Source organism: Anser anser (genome assembly GCF_964211835.1).
Source record: "Anser anser genome assembly, chromosome: 10".
Taxonomy (NCBI): domain Eukaryota; kingdom Metazoa; phylum Chordata; class Aves; order Anseriformes; family Anatidae; genus Anser; species Anser anser.
Genome location: NC_139730.1, coordinates 12,632,304 through 12,652,343, shown reverse-complemented (window position 1 = coordinate 12,652,343; position 20,040 = coordinate 12,632,304). Strand labels below are relative to the sequence as shown.

At 44.6% G+C, this 20,040-nt stretch overlaps 1 protein-coding gene across 1 annotated transcript in view; it reads left to right on the top strand.

Moving 5' to 3' along the window:
• The window catches only part of HCN4 (hyperpolarization activated cyclic nucleotide gated potassium channel 4), a 159,896-nt gene that overhangs the window by 35,795 nt on the left and 104,061 nt on the right, over positions 1 to 20,040 (top strand). The window contains exon 3 of the mRNA XM_083850545.1: positions 10,799 to 12,406. Coding sequence (XP_083706671.1) covers positions 11,703 to 12,406 — 704 coding nt within the window. The 5' untranslated portion in view covers positions 10,799 to 11,702. The remainder of the gene's footprint in view (positions 1 to 10,798; positions 12,407 to 20,040) is intronic.

The following is a 20,040-nucleotide window of genomic DNA, read 5'->3' as shown; positions in this document are numbered from 1 at the left end:
GAGGCCAGAAACATGGACTTGGATAAATATGATGTAGTTCAGTCTACTTGAGAGGAGCCAACGTGGTCTCTGTGAAGGGCTGACAGTTTACAAACCTCTTGGGCATCTTTGAAGGGTCATCAAGAAACAGAGTATGGGTGATCTGATTTATGCTGTCCATTTCAATTTCCAAGATGCTTTGGCAAAGTCCATCATCCAGTTTTTGAGGAAATTAAGCAGCCAAAGAGGATAAGGAAAAGTCCTAGCATGGGTGAGTAGTTGGATAAAAAGTAGAAACAGATGGTAGAAGTAAATGATTGAGCCTCACACCAGCAGAGTGCCAAGCGAGTTCTGTAGGGACTTGTACTGGGATGTAGGCAGTTCAGCATATTCACAAATGACCCAGAAAAAGGTATGAACATTCCAGCCACTGTTACTGGTCATTTGCTTTTCCAGTTTTCCAGATTTTAGTGTAGTAAAGAACATAATTAACGTTTATTCTAGCTTCCTATGTGGTGTGATTTAAGACTAACCCAAATTACTCCAGATTCAAGTCTAGTAGCTGGTTTAAAGGTGAGCTAAAACACACCTTTAAAAAACAAAAAACAAATCTTATTTTTTAAAATTTCCTATGATAGAATCATAGAATGGTTTGGGCTGGAAGGGACCTTAACGATGATCTAATTCCACCCCCCCTGCTGTGGGTAGGGACACTGCCCGTGGCAGAGAATCAGTGAATCTGTGATGGAGAATTGGTGAAAAACTTCATAATAATAATCTATAGGTTGGTTGCCCTCAATATTACAAGTGATTAGCTTTATTCCAGCCTGACTGTGTGTAGCTTCAAATTCCAGGCAGCATTTCTTTTGTAGCCACATCTACTGGAGTGAGGATTCCTCTGTGTTTGGGTCTCCTCCTCTCCATGTGGGTACTTACAGATTATTATCAAATAATTACTTCTTCCTTTTGCTCAACTAAAAAAGATTAAGCTCCTAGGATCTTTCCTGTTTTCCTGTTCTTCTCCACTGAGCAGGATCTTTAGCCTTGATCTGGCACCAACATCCTCTACCACAGGCAGCAAAGGCAGTCCAAAGTGCAATTTCACCACCTTTTGAGAGTCTTCTGCACTTCTTAGAGCTTTCTAAGAAACAGGGAAGGGCAGAGTCATCAGAGCAGCTCTGATAGCACCTCTTGTAGAGCAGGGAGTGTGTGGTTGAGGGCTACATATTCTGGCTAGCTTAGACTAATAAATCTGCCTCTTGTGAAAAGCTAGAGAAGTCTTCAGACTACTCAAAGTCACAGGAAGATGTTTTAACAAGTTCTGTGTCAGCCCTAGGCTTGATGGTAAGATCAAGTCCTTTTGAATCTCATATTCTTTAGGTCTCACAGCAAGACTTAGTCTTCTCTATTTATTCCACTCCAGTCTTCTCCCTGCTAGAAAAAGTTAAGCATTCTCTAGTACTGAGAAGTGTGGGTGGCAAACACCTGATCTGAACCTTTTCCCCTGCTGAGATGTTCGAATTTTAAAAGGCGACAAGAAAATCGCAAGCTTTCCCTCCATTACTCATGAACAGGGAAAAAAATGAGTATTTTTATAGCCACACATTTCTAAATAAATCCTGTCACCTAATCCTGTTAAGTGAAAACTGCAAATCCAAGGAAGTGGAAGTCTGTTGCTCCACTGAAACAGGGATTTGTGAAAGGCTTTGCAGAATGGTGAAAAACAAAGAATTAACAAGCAGAGAAGTGGCTAATAATATATACAATTTTTCCTTCAGCAGACTTTGAACAGCAGCTTGTCAAGCACCCACTATGACATGAAGTTGCTTAAAAAGAGGGAAGTGGTATTTGTTGTTTTTGTTCTTTAACGTGAAGTGCTTCCTCTGGGGTAAAGTATGCACTGAGATGTCTCCAGCTTCAGAAAGCTGTTTAATCTGACATCCTTCTGTAAGAGTAGGAGGAGAAAATGATTGTGGTGTCTAGGTCTGCTTTACTAAGCTACTTTATATCTATACACACACAGTTCTCTTTGCCGCAGTAGTGAACAGAAGCAGCAAGCAGAAATGGGTATGTTTTGCTAGTAACTTTGGGCTGGACACAGTAGGAGCACATATAACCTGGGAAGCAGACAGATTCCCTATGCGACTGCAGGCAGTTTTGTAATGCCAGTCTCAGTGACAGGTTATAGGTGCTTAAAGGTTGTGTACTGCAGCCTGCAACTCCTAGGGGCCTGTCCAAGCCTGGGGCAACCCCAAACTTTGCAGCCCCATGCGCTGGTGGCTCCGCAGGGCTGCTGCTGAGCAGGGAGCGACCTGGCCATGGGGGAACACTGACAAATCAAGTTGCCACAATTCACTTCTCCCCATCATCTCATTGCAGTTCAGATATGTGCAGGCCTGCGTACACCTTCACATCTTCTAGAACTCTGTCAGAGTTTTAAGCTTTTTATTTTTAATACACAAAAAGATAGAGCAGGCTTCACTCTTTTACCCAAAACGGCAGCCAGTGAAGCAAACACCACTTTCCTGTTACCCTACTATCCCATGGGAGGTGTGTGTGAAGTTGTTCCACTGAGCAGAAGAAGATTTAAGATTCCATCAGTGGGTAGGAGAGCACAGAGGGGAATCTGATTCTGTCAGCTAACAGCTATGGGGAGAATCAGGAAAGCCTGACTTCTGGTCCCTGTTCCCAGGAATGTTTTCACAAATCGCAAGGGAAAAGGCATTGCCCAAAAAGTAGAGAGAGACCAGGAAGCAACGTCTAGAACTGCTCTGTGTGCCATGCCCGTGCATCAGACGGTGCAGAGCAGTAATGTTAGATGCAGTGTGAAGTTTTCTCATTGATTTCGCTGAAAAAAGCTTCAGCATTCAGAGATAGAGCCAGGTGAGTGGGATGCCTCCCCCTCACAAAAACACACACACAAACACAAGGCTACCATCCTCTGAGACAAATTTATACAATGATGAACTGATATTTTCAAGGCAATGGCCTCAGGTGTCTACAGAGCTTTGTTTAAACTCTTACACAAAGGTCAACCAAGTGTTGAAAACAAATGAAAGCACCGGCCGTGGAAATTAATCAATGGGGATTCCTGGGCAGACTGCTAGAACTCTGCCCGAACGGCACCAAACACAGCCCTGCAGCTCAGCTCCAGCAGCATCCGAGCCTTTGACATTGCTTCAGCTGGGCCAGCCTGTGGGGCACTGTGGAAACTAAAACCTTCATTAGTTCTGTGTGCCTGAGAATAAGGGATATGCCCGCGTGATGGGTATTAGCACAAGAACATAGAACCTGAATAGGTGTGGCTGGCAACAAGCACCCAGGGAAGGAGAGGCACAGAGAGCAAAATCCTCAATGACCCTTCTGGGTTTCTTGGGTATTTCATCTCTGTCAGGTGTACAGCACTTGTGTTTCCTTCTATTAGGAAGTTCAGATCTCATTATTAGCCACTTGGGTGGCGTTGTCCCAAAACTGGGTTCTTTGCCCAGTGCACAATGAGCCGAGTGGCACATCGAGTCCAGATACTTGTTTATTTTGTGTCTGCACCAAGATGGGTGCTAGGTGGTAGCCCCACAAAGCTAGCACACCTTTTGATGCTGCAAATACATCTTTATACGCATTGATTATACACAAACCTCCTAAAATTGGTGGTTAAATGAGCACGACAACTTCTAATTGGTGATTCCCTGTCTCGCCTCAGCTTAATGGCCCTGTGACACTTCAATTCACTGTGCATGCTCCATGAGGAGTGGGCTTAAGGTGGGGAAGGGGCTATTTCTGACCAGGTGTGGTTTTCAGATGTAAATGGGGATAGCTCACCCAAAGTTTGATCAACAAGCTCTCTGAGCTCTTCGGGACTTCTTATGGAATGCTCCCCTTTTTCCCCATTCTTTGAGCCAGGTTATCTGATTGAATATTTAGAGCCAAATCTTCTGTGACTGACCTTTGATCATGCCTCATACCTCCTTCTCTGTGAAATTCCTCTAGCTCTTACTTCTACAACAATACACTGGTTCCTGAAATACCATTTAGAACAGGGAACAGGAAAAGTATTTTTTTTTCTTCTTCTACACATACACCCTTCTTGTTCTCAAAACCAATGGGTAAACATAAGGTCTTCAGAATGTCATCTTAGTTGGCTGACAACAAGAACGACCATGAAGAAGCTTGGAATGGAAGTTCAGACCCTCCGTAATGGTAGCGTTGAAGCACAACTTGAACATACAGAAAAGCAAATACAATGCAGGCAGCTCTCACCCTGCCCTCTTTCCCTGTTCATAGTTTCTTCTCTTCCTTTAGATCCTTCCCCATCTGCTTTTTTTCCCTGCTCTAGCTCCTCTCAGCAAAGCCCTCTCTAAAACAGAAACAGCAAAAAGGAAATGCACAGCACTGAACTGGCATTTGGAGAGCACAAGATTGTTTACTCTGCTGCTGTGTTCTGTTCTTCTGTTTAGACTGGGACTGGGCTACCTTCCTCTGCTCTAGCTCTGAGATCAACAGAATTTTCTAGATGCTTCAGTAACACTTAAAATTAAACAAAAGTAACAAATGACAGAAAGGGGTGCAAATGGACTTGGCGTGCTTTTTTTGATCCAGAATTGAGGTAAAAGCTTGATTAGCACAAACACAAATGTGCCCATGTAGGCGCAGGCATGTGCAAACTCAGGAAGTAATCTCAAGCTTTAGGATAACCATGAGATCTTTCTGGTGTTGAGTGGGTTACGTGCGGTATCACTGAAGGGCTGGTTTCTAAAAGCAGAGCCCAGAGAGAAGGAGGCCTTTATTTTAATCTCACAGAATTAAGTGCAGCTGTACCAGCTGATGCCTCTTCCCTCTCCTCTGTTTATCTACTGGCTCACCGGGGCACTCAGCATCGCAGGCAGTTGCAGACACTGCTGCTGAGCAACAGATGTGGTGGTGGCCCAAATTGCTGTTTTCTCTTGCAAGATAATGGGAACGTCTTGAGGACTCAGGCTGGCCTGACCTGGTTGCTTGTTTGTAGAGGATGTACTCATGCCAGGAAGGAATGAATCGCAGGCAGAAATGCCGTATCTCCCTTCCATTTGGCCTTGTTTTTATTGGCAGTGACATTCTATTCCTATAAAGTTACTGAGTGGGAGGGGTAACCACCTAAAATGGGCCCTCTGCGGGCAGCAGCCTGAGGAGGGGTATCTACGGCAGGGGTGATGACAAGGTGGGATCCTTTGCTTGAAGCTCTTCTGCTGCCATATTGCTTATATCTGCTGGCTAAGCTTGTTTTTGTAATTTTGCTGTCTTCAGGAGTTCAGAAATCATGAATAAGCATTAAAATGTTTAGCTTTTTCCCCAAAAATCATGAAATGAATGGCTTTTAGCTGTCCGCCTAAGGAAATGAAGCTTATACAGTCATGCTTTACATCCATCAGTCTGTCAGTTCCCTCCTAGTAGTATTTCAACGTGTTAATGATTTAAAACACGTTAACAGAGGGATTTTGTCTCAGAGGTAGTATCTTTCTATGTATTTGTGGAAGTAGATAACTGGAGTAAGGAGAGAATTCCTATTGTGTCCCACTGAGAACAGGAGTTATAGGGTCATAAAATTACATGATAATGTTGCTTGGAAGGGACCTGTGAGGGCTCAAAGGGCCTTCTGCTGCAGCCTGCATGCCAGGCTCAATAAATTACATTTCCTCAATCACGGAGGAAAAGTTTGGGCTGAATCCTGCACCTTAGGCATGGGAGACTGCAGTCACAACACATGAATCTATGGGACATTTCTTTCATAACCATTGTGCTTACAGAGCAATTTATTTCTAATTAGCAGTCTCTTATTTAAAATTTTTAAATTCTCTGCCTGTCTTCAGCAATTTGCCGCAGGGAGGCATCGTTAAGGTAGGTTCATAAAAACAATGAGGGAGAGCAGTGTGCATGTCCAACAGGTGGTACAGGTGTGCAACTGGTTTGCAGTTGCATCAACAACGTGATGTTGAGCTGGTTTGAGGTGCTCACTGAGGAAGAGGAAGTGTTAAAAAGTCTGGCCTTCCCAAAGTTGGGTGCTGCCATTACTGTTATTGGAGACAATAGCACATTTCCCATCAAATCCAGCCCTGTGTGATAATCAAAAATAGTACAGTTCATGTGGACAGAAGATACATCGGCAGGGAGAGGCTCATGAAGAGGGATCCATTATTCTTTGTGAAGCTACGGCTCATTAAACGCTGGTGAAAGGCGCTATTTTGAGAAAGCGTCGTTTGATAGTCACTGAACAGATCCAGTTTGAGCAAACCTCCCCATGCTGTTTCAACCCTCTTCTCAATAATTCCAGATAAGGGTAGAAAAATAAGCTGGTTCTCAGTATTTTAACAGGAATTTGATGGAATATACATCTGGAAAGCAAATGTTATTGAAGTCCAAGACACAAGCTTAGTATGAACATTTCAGTGTGGACATTGCAAAACTCATTTATAGGGTTTAGACCACAATGCAGATACTCCATAGATTAAGTAACTGTGACAAAATCATATAGTTACTCTGACCTCAGCAGCTTCCCAGAGCCTATGTAATTTCTCTTCCTCATGGCTTCACACCTGGTTACTTGTCCCTAAGTTTTCTGCTTGGGGAGTATTACAGGTTGGGTAGCAAGTTGCTCTTGCTAATCAATCTGTGTGTAGCTGTGATTTTTAGCTACTTCTTTCAGGGAGGATTATCAACCTTTACAGAAGTTCTAAACATCCTGAAAATCCTGAGGGTTTATTTTTTTTGCATAGTCTGTGACTTATTTTCACAGATAGCAGCATGACTGATTTTTTTTGGATAACATTTCCTTTTTTGCAGTGGCAAAGCTGTTTGCTAGTTATGAGCACATTGCCAACAACCCCCTGGAAATACACGTCCCAGACAAGTGCTCCCATTTTGCTGTGTTTATAAGGATGAAGAGGGTGGGATTACTCCAGGTTTATTCATCAATGGAAGCTGGACAGAAAATAGTTTTCCAAATACTTCTGACACAAGCTTTTCTTTTGTACCTCTGCTGCTGCTGCCGTCTCTCTGTGCCAGCTCCACAGTCCATTGTTGTTAGAGATCTGTTTAGTACCTCTCTGCTCCCACTGATGGACATGGAACTGTTCTTTCTCCCAACGCAACCCAGTTCTTGTGCAGCACAAGAGGACTTTCTGCTCCCATCCTGACTTCCAGTGCAGTGGAACTCTTCCCTCTCCCCAGAGTCCAGCATCCTGGCATGTATCTCACTTCCCATTGCTCAGCACTTTATCCTGACCAGATGCTCAGGTGCCTTCTTTGTGCAATAAATAGGTTTCAGCATATGCTCCAGCTGCTCAGTCCCCCACTTCCCAGTTCCTATTGACAGAGCAGTAAGAAAGCAGAGGCTGAATTTCAACGAGCCCAAGTGTGACAGCACGCTTGTGTAAGTGGCAGGTGCGAGGAGGATATAGGATTTATGCATTTATGGTTAATATTTTTGTTATCTTCTAGGTATAATACAAGCTGCAGGGGCAGTGAGTGACTCTACCACTAAAACTCTGAGACAGAACTTCTGTGTTTTGTAGTGTTTAATATTTCATGGATTTTCAAATGCCAGTTATGAGTTAGAAGCTGCCTGCTAGGAACAACATGCAGCCTTGAAGGGACTTGCTCCAGTTCCTCCAATCTATACCACATGTTAATTAACTCCTTTATTATCTGAGAAGCCAAGGGTTCAAGGATGATGCCTGAAAATCTCACCCAAGCAGAGCTAGTCCTAGCAGGCCAGCATGCAGAAAGCTTGCACTGCTGCTTCGTGTACTCTGAGCAAGAGGATACCAGTTTTTATGGCTCTCAGTCTGTTCTTGTATAATCCTGAGCTCAGTAGGAACCTGATTTTTCATATTTGCATTGCAGCACTGTATTTTTATTAAAGTAGCATCACATATATATGTACATAAAATTGACAAAATCCCCTAAGAAACGAGCAAATCTTCGGCTGTTTCACCTGCATTCTCCCTACTAAATCAGCTCCCTTTGTATCTCTGCCAAGTCTTGGAGCAGTATCTGATAAATATTGTTAAAAAAAGAGAGAATTTTCCTCAAAAAGTGCTTTCCTTTTTTCTGGTAGGTGTCTTCTCTATACCCCCTTTGAATATTCTGTACAGCCAATGATAGGCAAGGCTTAGCCCAGCAACAGTCACAGCTTTTCTGAAATGTTCTAAAATGTGCCTATAAAGGCCCATTGCTAACATGGAAAGCACTGCCATAACGCCAATAGTAAATAATGTCCATGATGGTAGCTTCATACCATTAGACAAGAATAATTCCCAGCCTCCTGCACTTAATTCTTGGAAGGCTCTCAAATAAAATACCATTACTTTGAAGTTCTCTGGATACCAAATTGTCTTTACATTTTAAGGACTTTGAAACTTCCTCTGAGTTTGGTACCTGTGAATCCTGGAGCCAAGGTTTAGAAGTGTGTAGGAACCGACGCTTGCAGACAGAGCTACGCAGGAATTCGCATTCTGGTTTTTAGCATTTTGGGCTATATGCTCGACAAGGCCTAGATTCGATGCAGCACTTACATTCTCCTTTCAGGTTAAGCATTTTTTTCAGAATGGGACTAAGATATTAAAGTGACGTGCTCAAGAAATTGCTTCAAAGCAGGTGTGATACTGAAGAGAAGCTTAATGCTTTACATATAGTTGTGAAGATAACAAACGTGGTCCCAAACCAATAATTTTAAAACCTTCTCTGTAACTGAGGAATCATATGCCTTGTGTATGGGATGGACACTGGCAACCGGGGCAGTGCTAGCCAGAGGTCTAAGCATGGGGACATCTGCATGCTTCTGTCATTGTGCAGCAGTGTGCCAGGCAGCCTGACTCAGTCTTTGCACCTGATAATTTCCTTTCTTAGCTACAAAAGTGATAAAGGAGCATTCTGCTGCCTGGATGCTCTGTTGTTCTCTCCCCACTTCAAGGCTGTAAGAGAATCTTATTTGTGTCATCAAATAAGGCAGCATTCAGAGAATAATCCCAGAAAGACCAGGAAAAAAAGAGTATGGGTATTTTCCGAGCCTGCTAGAATACCTATAGCTGAAGGAAGGCGAACAGCTTGATTCCTTGAGCACGTCCTTTATTGCTCTGTCATTCTCTGGGAACATTAGGGACTGTGTTTAAGAAGCTGCATCAGTTTCAGATGTTATGCACCTCATTAATCAAAACAGCTCCTTTTGGAAGGCAGTTGATTGCAGCTTAGGCACAGAAGTGCTTACACCTCAGCATCCCTTAGTGCCTAGAGAAGGAAAAAAGTAGGGGAAAAAGACCTTTACTGCTATCACTGGCTTAGTTCACATTATCTAATCTATGGCAGTGTTTGAAAATCGAGATTTATCTCCCTAGAAAAAGCTTGTTCTACCAGAAGTTACGATGAAAAGAATAAAACTAAATAATATTTGCACCAGGTAGCTTCTCTGCAGAGTATTTCAAATGAGTCACAGCCCGTCCAGGTTGTGCCAGGAGGTGGGAGGAGAAGAGGAGCAGGTGAATGCTTTGGAGAAAAAATTGGAGAGCAGGCAAACAAAGATGAAGAAGCATGTGCTGTTTGTGTGCATGGTGAAGTCACTGCTGATGGCTGCGTTTTCTTAAAGTAAGAGCTTAAACACCATCCTGCTGCTTTAAATGGCAGAGTTATCTTAGGCCGGTGACAAGTGACTTCTAGGGGGGAAAGGTGAACATTTGCTTATGGAAGCAGAAGCACAGCGATTCTCAGGGAACTGGTGAGGATTTCCTCACTGCTTGCAGTGGGCATTGGCTGCCTGCGTTTAGCCTCCCTGCCTGTCTGCAGAGTTCACGTGGTTTCCTTTTTCTGGGAGGTATGATTTTAACTATATAAAACAACAAACATTCTAGAAAGCCACAGATACTGAGTCTGTGCAAAAATATCTGCAAACAGCCTCTTACATGGCTAAACGGATTCTTAATTTAACTCCACTGGTTTCAAAGACTTTACATTAGAAAATAATTGGAACTGGTTTATCAGTCTAAGAGCTTCATAAGCATAGTGGAATAAACAGCCGTTCCCAAGGAAGGGCAGGGCAGGGCTGATTGCCACCTTTTTTCTTCCTTTTCTGAGGAAAAAAAAAAAAAAAAAGGAAAAAAAAAGAAAAAAAAAAGAAAAAAAGAAAAAAAAAAGGTAGGGAAAAGCCTGATTTAAGCTTTTTTTCTACGGCTTTGGCCTCTGTGTTACATGAGGTGCCTCATGGCCATCAGCGAAAGGAAGGGAGGATTCCCACCCCGAGCTGTTCTCCGGCAGGAAAGCGCTGACTCAGGTGCCCAGCGAAGTGGGCTTCCCCGCGGCGCAGGGAGAGCCCACGCATCCCACACGCGCCTTCGCCATCCCGGTCCAGCCTCCCTCGTTCCGGTAGGGGAGCTCTCCGAGATGCAGCCTGCCGTTTTTTGAATGACTTCTACGGATCCAACCCCTCAGGGAGAAATAGTAGCATTTGGCATGTCTAACGGGAAGCAAGGCAACAAAGGAAAAGAACCTTCCAAACCTTTCTTCGGTAAAAAACACAATGGGGTTCCCAGCAGGCAAACTTGTGCCAGAACAGAAAGGCACTCCCCAAGCCCCTGCTTTGCATGCAAGTGAGATTTTCAAGGTGAACCGGTATTTCTTCCTTTAGATTTGGATTTGCCCCATCCCCCCCGCCCCCCCCCCCCCCGTGTCTTCACCAGAAAACCTGCAGCCAAGCAGCTGCAACTCCAGAAGGAGACAAGGATCGCCAGCATCTAAGAGAAAAAGGAATCTTCTTGCTCCTATTATTTTTATGATGCTGCTATTTTTAAATTTACAGCTGCCCGGTAGGTTTTGCTGCTAAACCGAGGATGGCATTAAGCCGGGCGCTCCCTCAGCTACAGCCAAGCCGCGGCTGACTCCTGGTGAGCGGCAGGAGCCCCGCAGTGCCCAGGCGCCGGGGATGTTGCAGCCCAGCAGCAGCAGCAGCGGCGTTGCGGCGTGCCTCTTGCCACACACACCCTTGGCAGCCAGACGTTGCCCTTTTAAGAAGCCCGGGTGCTGGCTCAGGTAGGCAGAGCCTGTGTGCAGTAGTCGCTCCTATGGCAACCCAATAGAATGGGATCGCTTCATGAATATTCCCAGGAGCCGGGGCTGCATGAGGAATAAGTGATGACAGTGATGTAAGCAAGCAGTGGCTGCTGCAGGTTGCAGTTCATTGTGTTATTGGCCGGCAGGTTGAGGAGTTTGAGGCACCCAGGCTTGCGCTTCGCTTTTCGGATGATGTCTGCCCGCCGGGAGACACTGCACATTTGCATCTCGAAGCCAACATGGCAAGGCGGCTGCTGCTGCTGCCACCCTCCCTCGCCTTCCAGCCAGAAGTGTGTGGCTCTCCTCTAGACTTCTTGCCCAGTGCTCTGGATCTGAGCAGACAGGGATTGCAGTAACACTCACCAAGGGGAGGCAAGCAGCAAGTAGCCAAATCGGGACAAGGGAGGAGAGGGGGGGGCTTTTTTGCCTTCCCTCTTTTTTTTTTCTTCCGTTCTGGATGCAGAGCCCGTGCGTTGATGCGGAGCCTGTGGATGCCACAGTCTGGTAAGGAGATGACACGCCAGCCTCTGGTCCCTCCTGCCTCTTGAGCTGGGGGCAGGGGCCTGGGGACAGCGACGGTTCCCCTCCTTCGGCACAGCCGGGGGGTCTCTCCCCCTCACTGAGCAGCAGCAGCAGCAGCAGCAGCAGCAGCCATGGACAAGCTGCCCCCCTCCATGCGCAAGAGGCTCTACAGCCTGCCCCAGCAGATAGGACCCAAGGCGTCGATCATGGATGAGGAGGAAGACAGCGACAAGGACACCCGGAGGAAAAGCATCAGGCTCAAGCCACTGCCTTCGCCCTCTGCTGGGAGCACCCGGGCACTCGGGGGAGACCCCAGCAGAGGGGGAGACCCTGGCCTCCTGGAGACGGAGGCAGGCAGCAAGGGCGCCAAGACCAGCACCAACGGGGACTGCCGCCGCTTCAAAGGGAGCCTGTCCTCGCTGACCAGCAGGCACCTCCACGACGCGGCTGAGGAGAAGAGGCTGATCGGCGGCGAAGGGGAGCCAGCCTCCCCTGGAGAGGACAAGAGCCCCCCTGGCAGTGGGGAGACGGAGCAGGGACTGCCAGCACCCCCGCCACCGGCATCCCCCCCGGAGTCCCAGCAGCAGCCCCCCCGAGCTTGCTCCTCTACCTCCATCAAAGTGGAAGGAGGTGGAGGGTGCGACCAGATCACCCCAGATGAGGAGCAGAGGCTGGGCCAAGCCGGTTTCATGCAGAGGCAGTTCGGGGCCATGCTCCAGCCGGGGGTCAACAAATTCTCCTTGAGGATGTTTGGCAGCCAGAAGGCCGTGGAGCGGGAGCAGGAAAGGGTTAAGTCTGCCGGGTTCTGGATCATCCATCCCTACAGTGACTTCAGGTACAATCTCCCCTTCCTGGCCCGCTCAAAACTGGCCTGCCCCTTCCCCTACCCTGTCCAGCTCAGACCTTTCTGCACAGAACACACACCCAGGGATAACTTTCCTTGCTAATTTCCTAGTCAGAAGAGCTGGAGGACACATCCAAGATCTGCTTCAGTTAAACAATCTGCAGGTTTCATTTATATTTGAGCTTAATTTTAGTGTCCCCATACTACTATTAATTTTAAATTGTGTTTTTAAACTAACAGATGCTTCTCGCTTCAGCTTTTTATAAGGGAAAGCCTCTCCATAGTCCTGTGTAAATGGGGAAAAACGTTCCCACCTGATGCACAACTCCAGACTAAAAGCACAATGTCTGCTGCTTAACTACTCCTGCATCTCCAGCTCACAACCTGCAGTCTGCCAGTTTAATGTTTCGTTTCCCATTTTAATACCTCAAAGTCCTCTCCCTTCTCCTTCCCCAAGAGTTAGGGAATGATGCTGCCACTATTGCTGCTCTGTACAGCTTCTTACCACAGCATCGCTTGTCAGGAATTGGTATGTGCAGAGGATGATAGCAGCGTTCATTCTGAAGGAACTTAAGACCTTCAGAGTCTTACAGACAAAGATCTGCTCTTTTGCATCTGCAGATGCTTATTTGCAAGACTAATTTGGCCAGGGAATAGTTAACATTGTCTTTAGGAGAGTAATGGCTTTCTTTCACTCAGATAGCAACATTGCCATGAAGGTTAATAAAAAAATTAACTTGTAAACAGTAGAACCAATTATTGTATGGTTTCAATCACATAGCTGGGGGGGGGAGCTGTGTTTAGGCATTTGTGAGTAAAGTATTGTCTACAGCACAGGTGAACTGTCCTCTGCAATACGTATGTAAAGTGCTGCAATCAATAATTAATTACTTAGTGCAATCAATGGCTAAGGGTTACTGCTTCAACTTTAATTACAACTGGCTTACATTTCACATTTAAAAGCACACGGTAGAAGCACATTATTCAAACATAGCCATCAAATTACGTGATTTTATTGAATTCTTGGACTCTAAAAGAAATGTCGCCTTATTCAGTAAAATATAGTTAGCAAGATAATTGCAGGAAGGAGTTGCAGGATGGATTTTGGTGCCCAATGACAGAAACCTCTTGGCACTACCTTTTAGGGATTTAACAAGCTTAGAAGATTCAGGACTGGCACTGAACAGATTCCTGGATACTTGCTTGGATTAACAAACATTATTAGAAGGCTATGTGAATTGGAAGACTGCACTGTCATTTAAATTCAGCGCAGTCAAGTGTCCCAAGCATAGAGCTGACCGAGCATATGAGGGTTTCCAGTAGCTACATCGTGATGCACAGTCCTTGTAAGTACAATCTTATTCAAACCCACATTGGAAAGAGTATAAAATTGCCTCACTGTTGTGACTGGTCAAGTAATACCTCACAAACACAGAGAAATGTGAGAGTGTTTAGCTTTAGAAAGAACAAACCAATTTCATTCGCTTGGCTACAGGTCTTAGTGTATTTGCCACAAGCCTAGAGTTAAAAACTAACTGCTGTGCTTTCTTGGATTATTCTAGCAAAGTGCTCTCTGTGTGTTGCATCTTAAAGGAATTTTGGATTTAGTCTCTGGATCATATTTGGATTTATCCTAAAGTAGGCTTCAGTTTGTATATCTTTTATGTATCTGTATAACAGATTTATGCCCTTCCGTCTCTATGACTGTTTCCAGCACAGAGCCAGACTGGCAAACTTCAGTAGAAGGATCGTGGCAGTAGCTGAGGTAGCCACCTTGCCCAAGGTGAGATGGTCCTAAGAGATAATTTTTTGAAGATTCCTAGTGAACTAGTGCTTATTCCTTAAAATGGCATAGCAAATTATCAGGCAAGTTTTTATTTGTGAGGTACTTGGCTGTAGGGCCACTCCTAGCCTTACACAAAGGAATGAAATACGCAGGCAAGCTAGACTCTCCCAAGCCAGCTGATCATACAGTGTGCTAACATCCAAATGTTCACATGCAGGCAGTTACAGATGTATCCATGTATGACTTGTTAGCATTAAGAACAAAATCCTCTGCAATGTAGCTTTGCATTTCTGTAGAGAAAGCAGAGTTGGATATCTGTGCCCTGGTGCGAGAAATTGTCTGCCTGGTGTCAGATTCCAGGTGCGCTGAGAGCTTGCCATTTTGCGTTTCTTCTAAATTGATGCTAGAAGCCGAGCACACAAATATGTGCTTCCTCCCTACTATTATGGATCAGCATCGGATGGGGCAATGGTATTGATTGTGCAGAGAGGCATCTGAAGAGGCCGGAAGGAGTTGGATACACTATTGTATGGTCAGTATGTGCATTTTCCAGGGAACTTTTTTCACCCCAGTTTCTAGGTCACTTGCAGCATATCTGTTTGAATGTGACTGCCACTTAGAGAAAATGCGTGGACTTTCATGAAACATAACCTGTGAACAATGGCTGCATTGAAGGAGAAGAGTGGGAGCTTTCCCGGATGCTGTTCGGATTAGGTATTCCCTTCTGCTCTGAGTGCTACCAAAGCATCTCTCTTGGAAACAACTCATATGAATACGAGTAACATTTCTTGACCTCCGAAATGCAGTAGATTGTGCCACAGAGCAGGTATGACCAAGATATTTTCAAGAGCTATATCCTTGGCCCAAAGGACTCCGTTTGCTGCTTTGCAAATTACGCAGTGCAAGGCGTGCTTGCTCCTTGCTACAGATGGGTGCAGATCCTAGAGCATTAGGATGCTGTGAGAGGCACGAGTCTCCATTGTCTGGCACTTTGCATTGTCACCAAAGCTGTACCCTAGCATTTGGTGTACAAGTTTTAAAGTTAATAAATACTAAGCCCCTGATCTTTTTTGCTGTCTTTTTGGAGAAACCAGCTTCACCTCTGAGAGTGAGGTGCGTCTCCAGGTGTTTTGGTAGAGCTCCAGACTTCATGACTCCTGGTTACGTACAGCTCAAGACGTGAACTTTCGAATTGAACACTCCGACCCTAATTAGCAGAGCTCGATTTTGCTGTAAAATTACATTTGTGCAATTCCTCTGACTTCATGGAGTAACTCTCCTTTGTGCTATGTGAGAGGCATTCTGGTTTTAGAATAGAACAGAGGCTTTCATCATTGTCTCATTAAATTATCATTTTAGCATCTAATATAGCTAATTCCAGTGGCAAATCTATGACCCTCAAAGAGTAAAGCAAATTAATATAGATTAAGGCTCTGTTGATTTCTGCTTTTAGTCCATTGTGAGGGGAAAAGACACCGAATGACCTTTATAAAAACCAGACTCAGTGCCACTGAGTACTCATGACTAATGCAGTGGACTAGTTCTGGCAGCACTTAAAAGGTGTCTTAGCGATTTCTAATGAAAATAAGAGTACTAGCTCCTCTTCCGAGGTTCAGATCTAAGTGCTAGTTACTTGAGTTTATTTGCATCTGTGGTTGATCGCACATCAGTGCAGAACCAATGTGTAGATCAAGATTTATCTGAGGCTCTGAGAGCTTTTTCAGTGGATAGATAGAATTGCAATTTATTGCTTAGAGGAAGCATTGATCTAGTAAAATCGGTTTAATAAAAAAAAATCCAGACAAACAGTGATCTATCTAGTCTGAAGTTGAGTGAAGCATATTGGTTGGAGCTGCTCTCCAGAATTGCTTGCAAAACAGTGGAGCATGCTGCTTTTAGAAAGGCCTGAGAACAGATACGCTATCTGAAGGACCAAAATAGTCCAAACAGTGGATGTAAATAGAACTACACATTATTCACTGCCCAGTAATCTATTAACTTCTTCACAGGAAAAAGAAGCTGCTGCTTGCTTGAAAACAGTGGAAAATATTCCACTCGGTCCCAACTTGAGATTTTGGATTTTTTCTTCCCACTGTTCTCACTTGGAATATTTATCTGCAAACAGACCCTTTTGTTCGTTTGCTTCCTCTGTGAGACCCCCACACCTGCTCAGGAGCTGGGGAGATTTATGTGGCACCAAAAGAAATAGATGTGGAGGTGTAATGTGTAAGGTAGGGGAATTTCTGAAGAACAAAATCATTTGCTCCCCTTCGTGCTGGTCCAGACCTCTCAGCAGTGTCAGTCAGACACTTCCCTTGGGGAATCAGTGGGATTTATTAATTATACTACTAAACACTGACCCCAATTGCACTGGCAGGATAGAGCAAAAATGGGAAGGATGCATGCTTCCCTTTTCCACTCTCCTGAACAGAAGTGATTTCCAGAGTGCCTCACGGGGTGCTGCTCTGTCTGTGGAGATTGTTTTCAGTCGTAAGCTTTTTGCTATTTTGTTAAGAGGGTAAACAATTTGTGAAGCATGCAGCACGCTCCCTGGCTTTGGTGGTTCACTTAGGTGGGTGTTGCTCTTCCCGCTCTCAGACAATAATGCTCTTTTCTATACCTGCTGCCCAGAATGCTGCTGCTTGTGCTTGCCTTCATGCCTCTCCACATTCAAAGGCTGCCCACAATGGCAAATGCTGATCTTGTGACTTGCCCACTGCTCACATGAAACTAAAATGAAAGCTAGCCATTGTGTGAGCCTTATGTACTGCAAATTGCAATTCTGGTTCACTGAAACCTCTGCTTGGAGGGAAAGGCAGGGGAAACGACTGCATTAGTAGCAGAACCTGTGCCAGTCATTAGAAACAAACAAAAAGTGCAAATCAGGCATGGGCTTGCTGGTGGGCAGCTCATATATTTGCCTGTCTTTTCTTGTTTGTGCCGATGGCAGTTGCCTTAAAATCATGTGGGGGCACTGCTAGCTGAGGAAGGGAGATGTTCCTGAAGTCAAATCTTGCTGTCTTTACTGCAGAGAACTTTCCTGCCAATTCCCAGGGCAGTTTTGCTGGAGCTGAACAAGGGAATCCAAGCAGGAATAACATGAGGGATAATCCAAATCCTGCTGAGCAACATGGATTAGGCTTCTGTTGTCTTCAGTGGACTGTGAATCAAGCTGCAGGAGAGGAAATGTGGTTTCCTGACCATGAAGGGGACCAAACTAGTGGTAGCCATGCTTCTCATGTCCTTGGGCGAGTCACCCCAAGCTTCGCGCTCCAGTTGTGAAGCAGAGGATAAAAAATCCCGTGCTAGAGGCTTGTTGTGGGGATATAGTTATTTGTAGGAGACATGTTCAGGTACTATAAGAGGCAGCATTTGAAAACAGGAAGGTCTCAGTAAATGAAACACCTCAGTGTACCACCATAAGACGTTTTAAGATCATAATCATATAATACTATAGTATTTTCATATTTGTTCACGTGCAGAAAATGAGATCAAATCGTATGAATAAATACTAAATCAAACATTGAGATTTAAGACAATATCATGATTAAGATTTCCTGCACAAACTTAATTCAGACCCTTGGTGCAAATCTCTGCCAATAAATGACCACATTCTCTCTTCCGCAGAAGCCCAAGCCTCATGCAGTGCACATGGGGATGGCTGTTCCTTTGCAAAAAGCTATTTAACATTTTATCCATCTCTTGTTGTAAGATAGCATATTTATTTCATGTTATTCAGATCCTAGTATGAAAAAAACAGGTTTTTTTGATACTTAGGAAATATTCAACTGTAAAAGCAATAAACGATCATTTCTCTTTCTGACACCTTGTCTAGGGAACTAGTACTGTCATCCCCAGTCTGTAGTGAGGTGACAGAGGCTAACAGACAGTGAGGTCAAGAACATGCATTACTTTGGTGTAGTCAACCTGAGGACCTGTTTGCAGAGTGTGTAGCACTCCACAGCATGCCTTATGTTCAGAGCTCAGCCTCTGTGGGTGCCCAGTAAGGAACCGGACATTGCTGTGACCCACAAGACCAGGGCACAGAGGTATTGGCTGCCTGTTTTAAGAGTATCTGATGCTTTAAGATGAGCGGGACATTTCGGATTTGGACCATTTCTTAGACTTGCTTGGTGAGCAGCCAGTCTGAGAAAGAGGCATGCCGATCCCACCCAAGCCTCTGATGTCTGTTAATTTGTCTGTTATAGTTTAAAAGAAAAAAGAAAAAAAGAAAAAAAGAGGAGGGGGTTGTCAAGAAAAAAACTCCACAAAACATAGCTGTGAACAGTGACATAGTGTCCTCTTTAATCATCCCCTACAAATATTATTCTAGTTCCAGTTTTGGATTGAGCTATTTGCCTAACACCTCTGCAGGAACTTTTTGGCAGAGACAGAATCTCCAGGGCAGCACTCATCTGCCTTAGCCATCACATCTTATCCTGCAGTTCCTTATCTCTTTTATTGCAAACCTTTCAGATTGTGCAAGAAATGAGCTCGTATAGAAAATCTCTTCCCCACACGTCTGCCTCAAGCCCTTCCTCTCATCTTGAATGAATTCTGTAGGAAGAACTATTTTGAAACATGTAATGACTGTAATGTAATACATACAGCTAACCTCCGTTCTGCTATTTCATAACCGAAGCTTTTGACTTTGCAGTCTAATTTTAATATAGTGGTTTTGTATAATTGTTAAGGTAAATCAATCCCCATCCTCATCATAATAATGTCCCTGGGTTCGTTAGCAGCGATGGACCTTTGAGAGGATATGCTGCACTGCCCTCTGCTCTCAATTAAGCAATGCCCGTAGCAGGCAGTTACAGCAAAGCGGCAATGATGTGCCAGGTTCTTGGGTAGCTCTCCAGGCTTTGAAGGGAAATGTGCTCTGTGTTACAGACTGTTTGTTTTCTCCCCTGTACCCAAGCATGATGCCTTCTGCCCTGCTCCTTCCAATCTGCTGTTTTCCCTACCCCTCACTTTCAGTGATGTGTTGCTTATCTCACCACTCCCATCTCCGTTTTCTAGGTTTCTTGTAACATGTTTCTTATCCAGCCAGTCCTAGCTCCTCATACCCAGTTTTTCATTTGATTGCTCCTTTCCACCTCACCACAGCTTTTAGTAATGCTTCTTCTCCCCTCCCGCCCCATGTCCAATTGCAGTACGTTGTGCTTGGCACTTTATTCAGCCCAGTGTCAGTGGCACTTCTCTCACACCAGTTCCTTCCCTTGCCAGTCTCAGTCCTTATCCCCTTATCCTTCTTTTTTTTTTCTTTTTTTTTTCCAAATGGATCTCCCCCACATTTGTTTTCTCTCCTTCTATGTATTTGTAGTTGCTATTATCCCTTGGACTCTTCAGATAAGCTCAGTATTCTCAGTCCCTGCTTTCCTTCCTGGTTTAACAGTGGTCATTTTGCCTAGTAATTTCAAACCTCTCCACTTTATCCCTTCCTCCATCCTTGGATGCTCTCAGCCCAGCACTGTTTAGACAAACTCTACCCACATTCTTTGTTTTTTCAAATTTGAAACGCATCCATCCTTGAAGCCAAGCATTTCAAACGATGAATTTATGTAGAAGCACAATCTCCACTGCATAAGTGTGAAACAGATTTTATTTGAGGGAAAAATGTGTTTTCCAGAAGTGTTTATTGGTAGGCGCACACAGAATCAGTGTAGGACGTTTCAGTACTATTATAAGCAGGTAGACTTGGGTTTCCAGCACGGTGTTATTGTGGTTAGGTAACTGCTAGTGCTTTCTGTTGCACTCAGGTTTTTTTTCTGCTGTAGCGGTACTGCTACTGCACTGAAATTCATTTATTATACAGATAAAAGAGTGATCTCTGTCT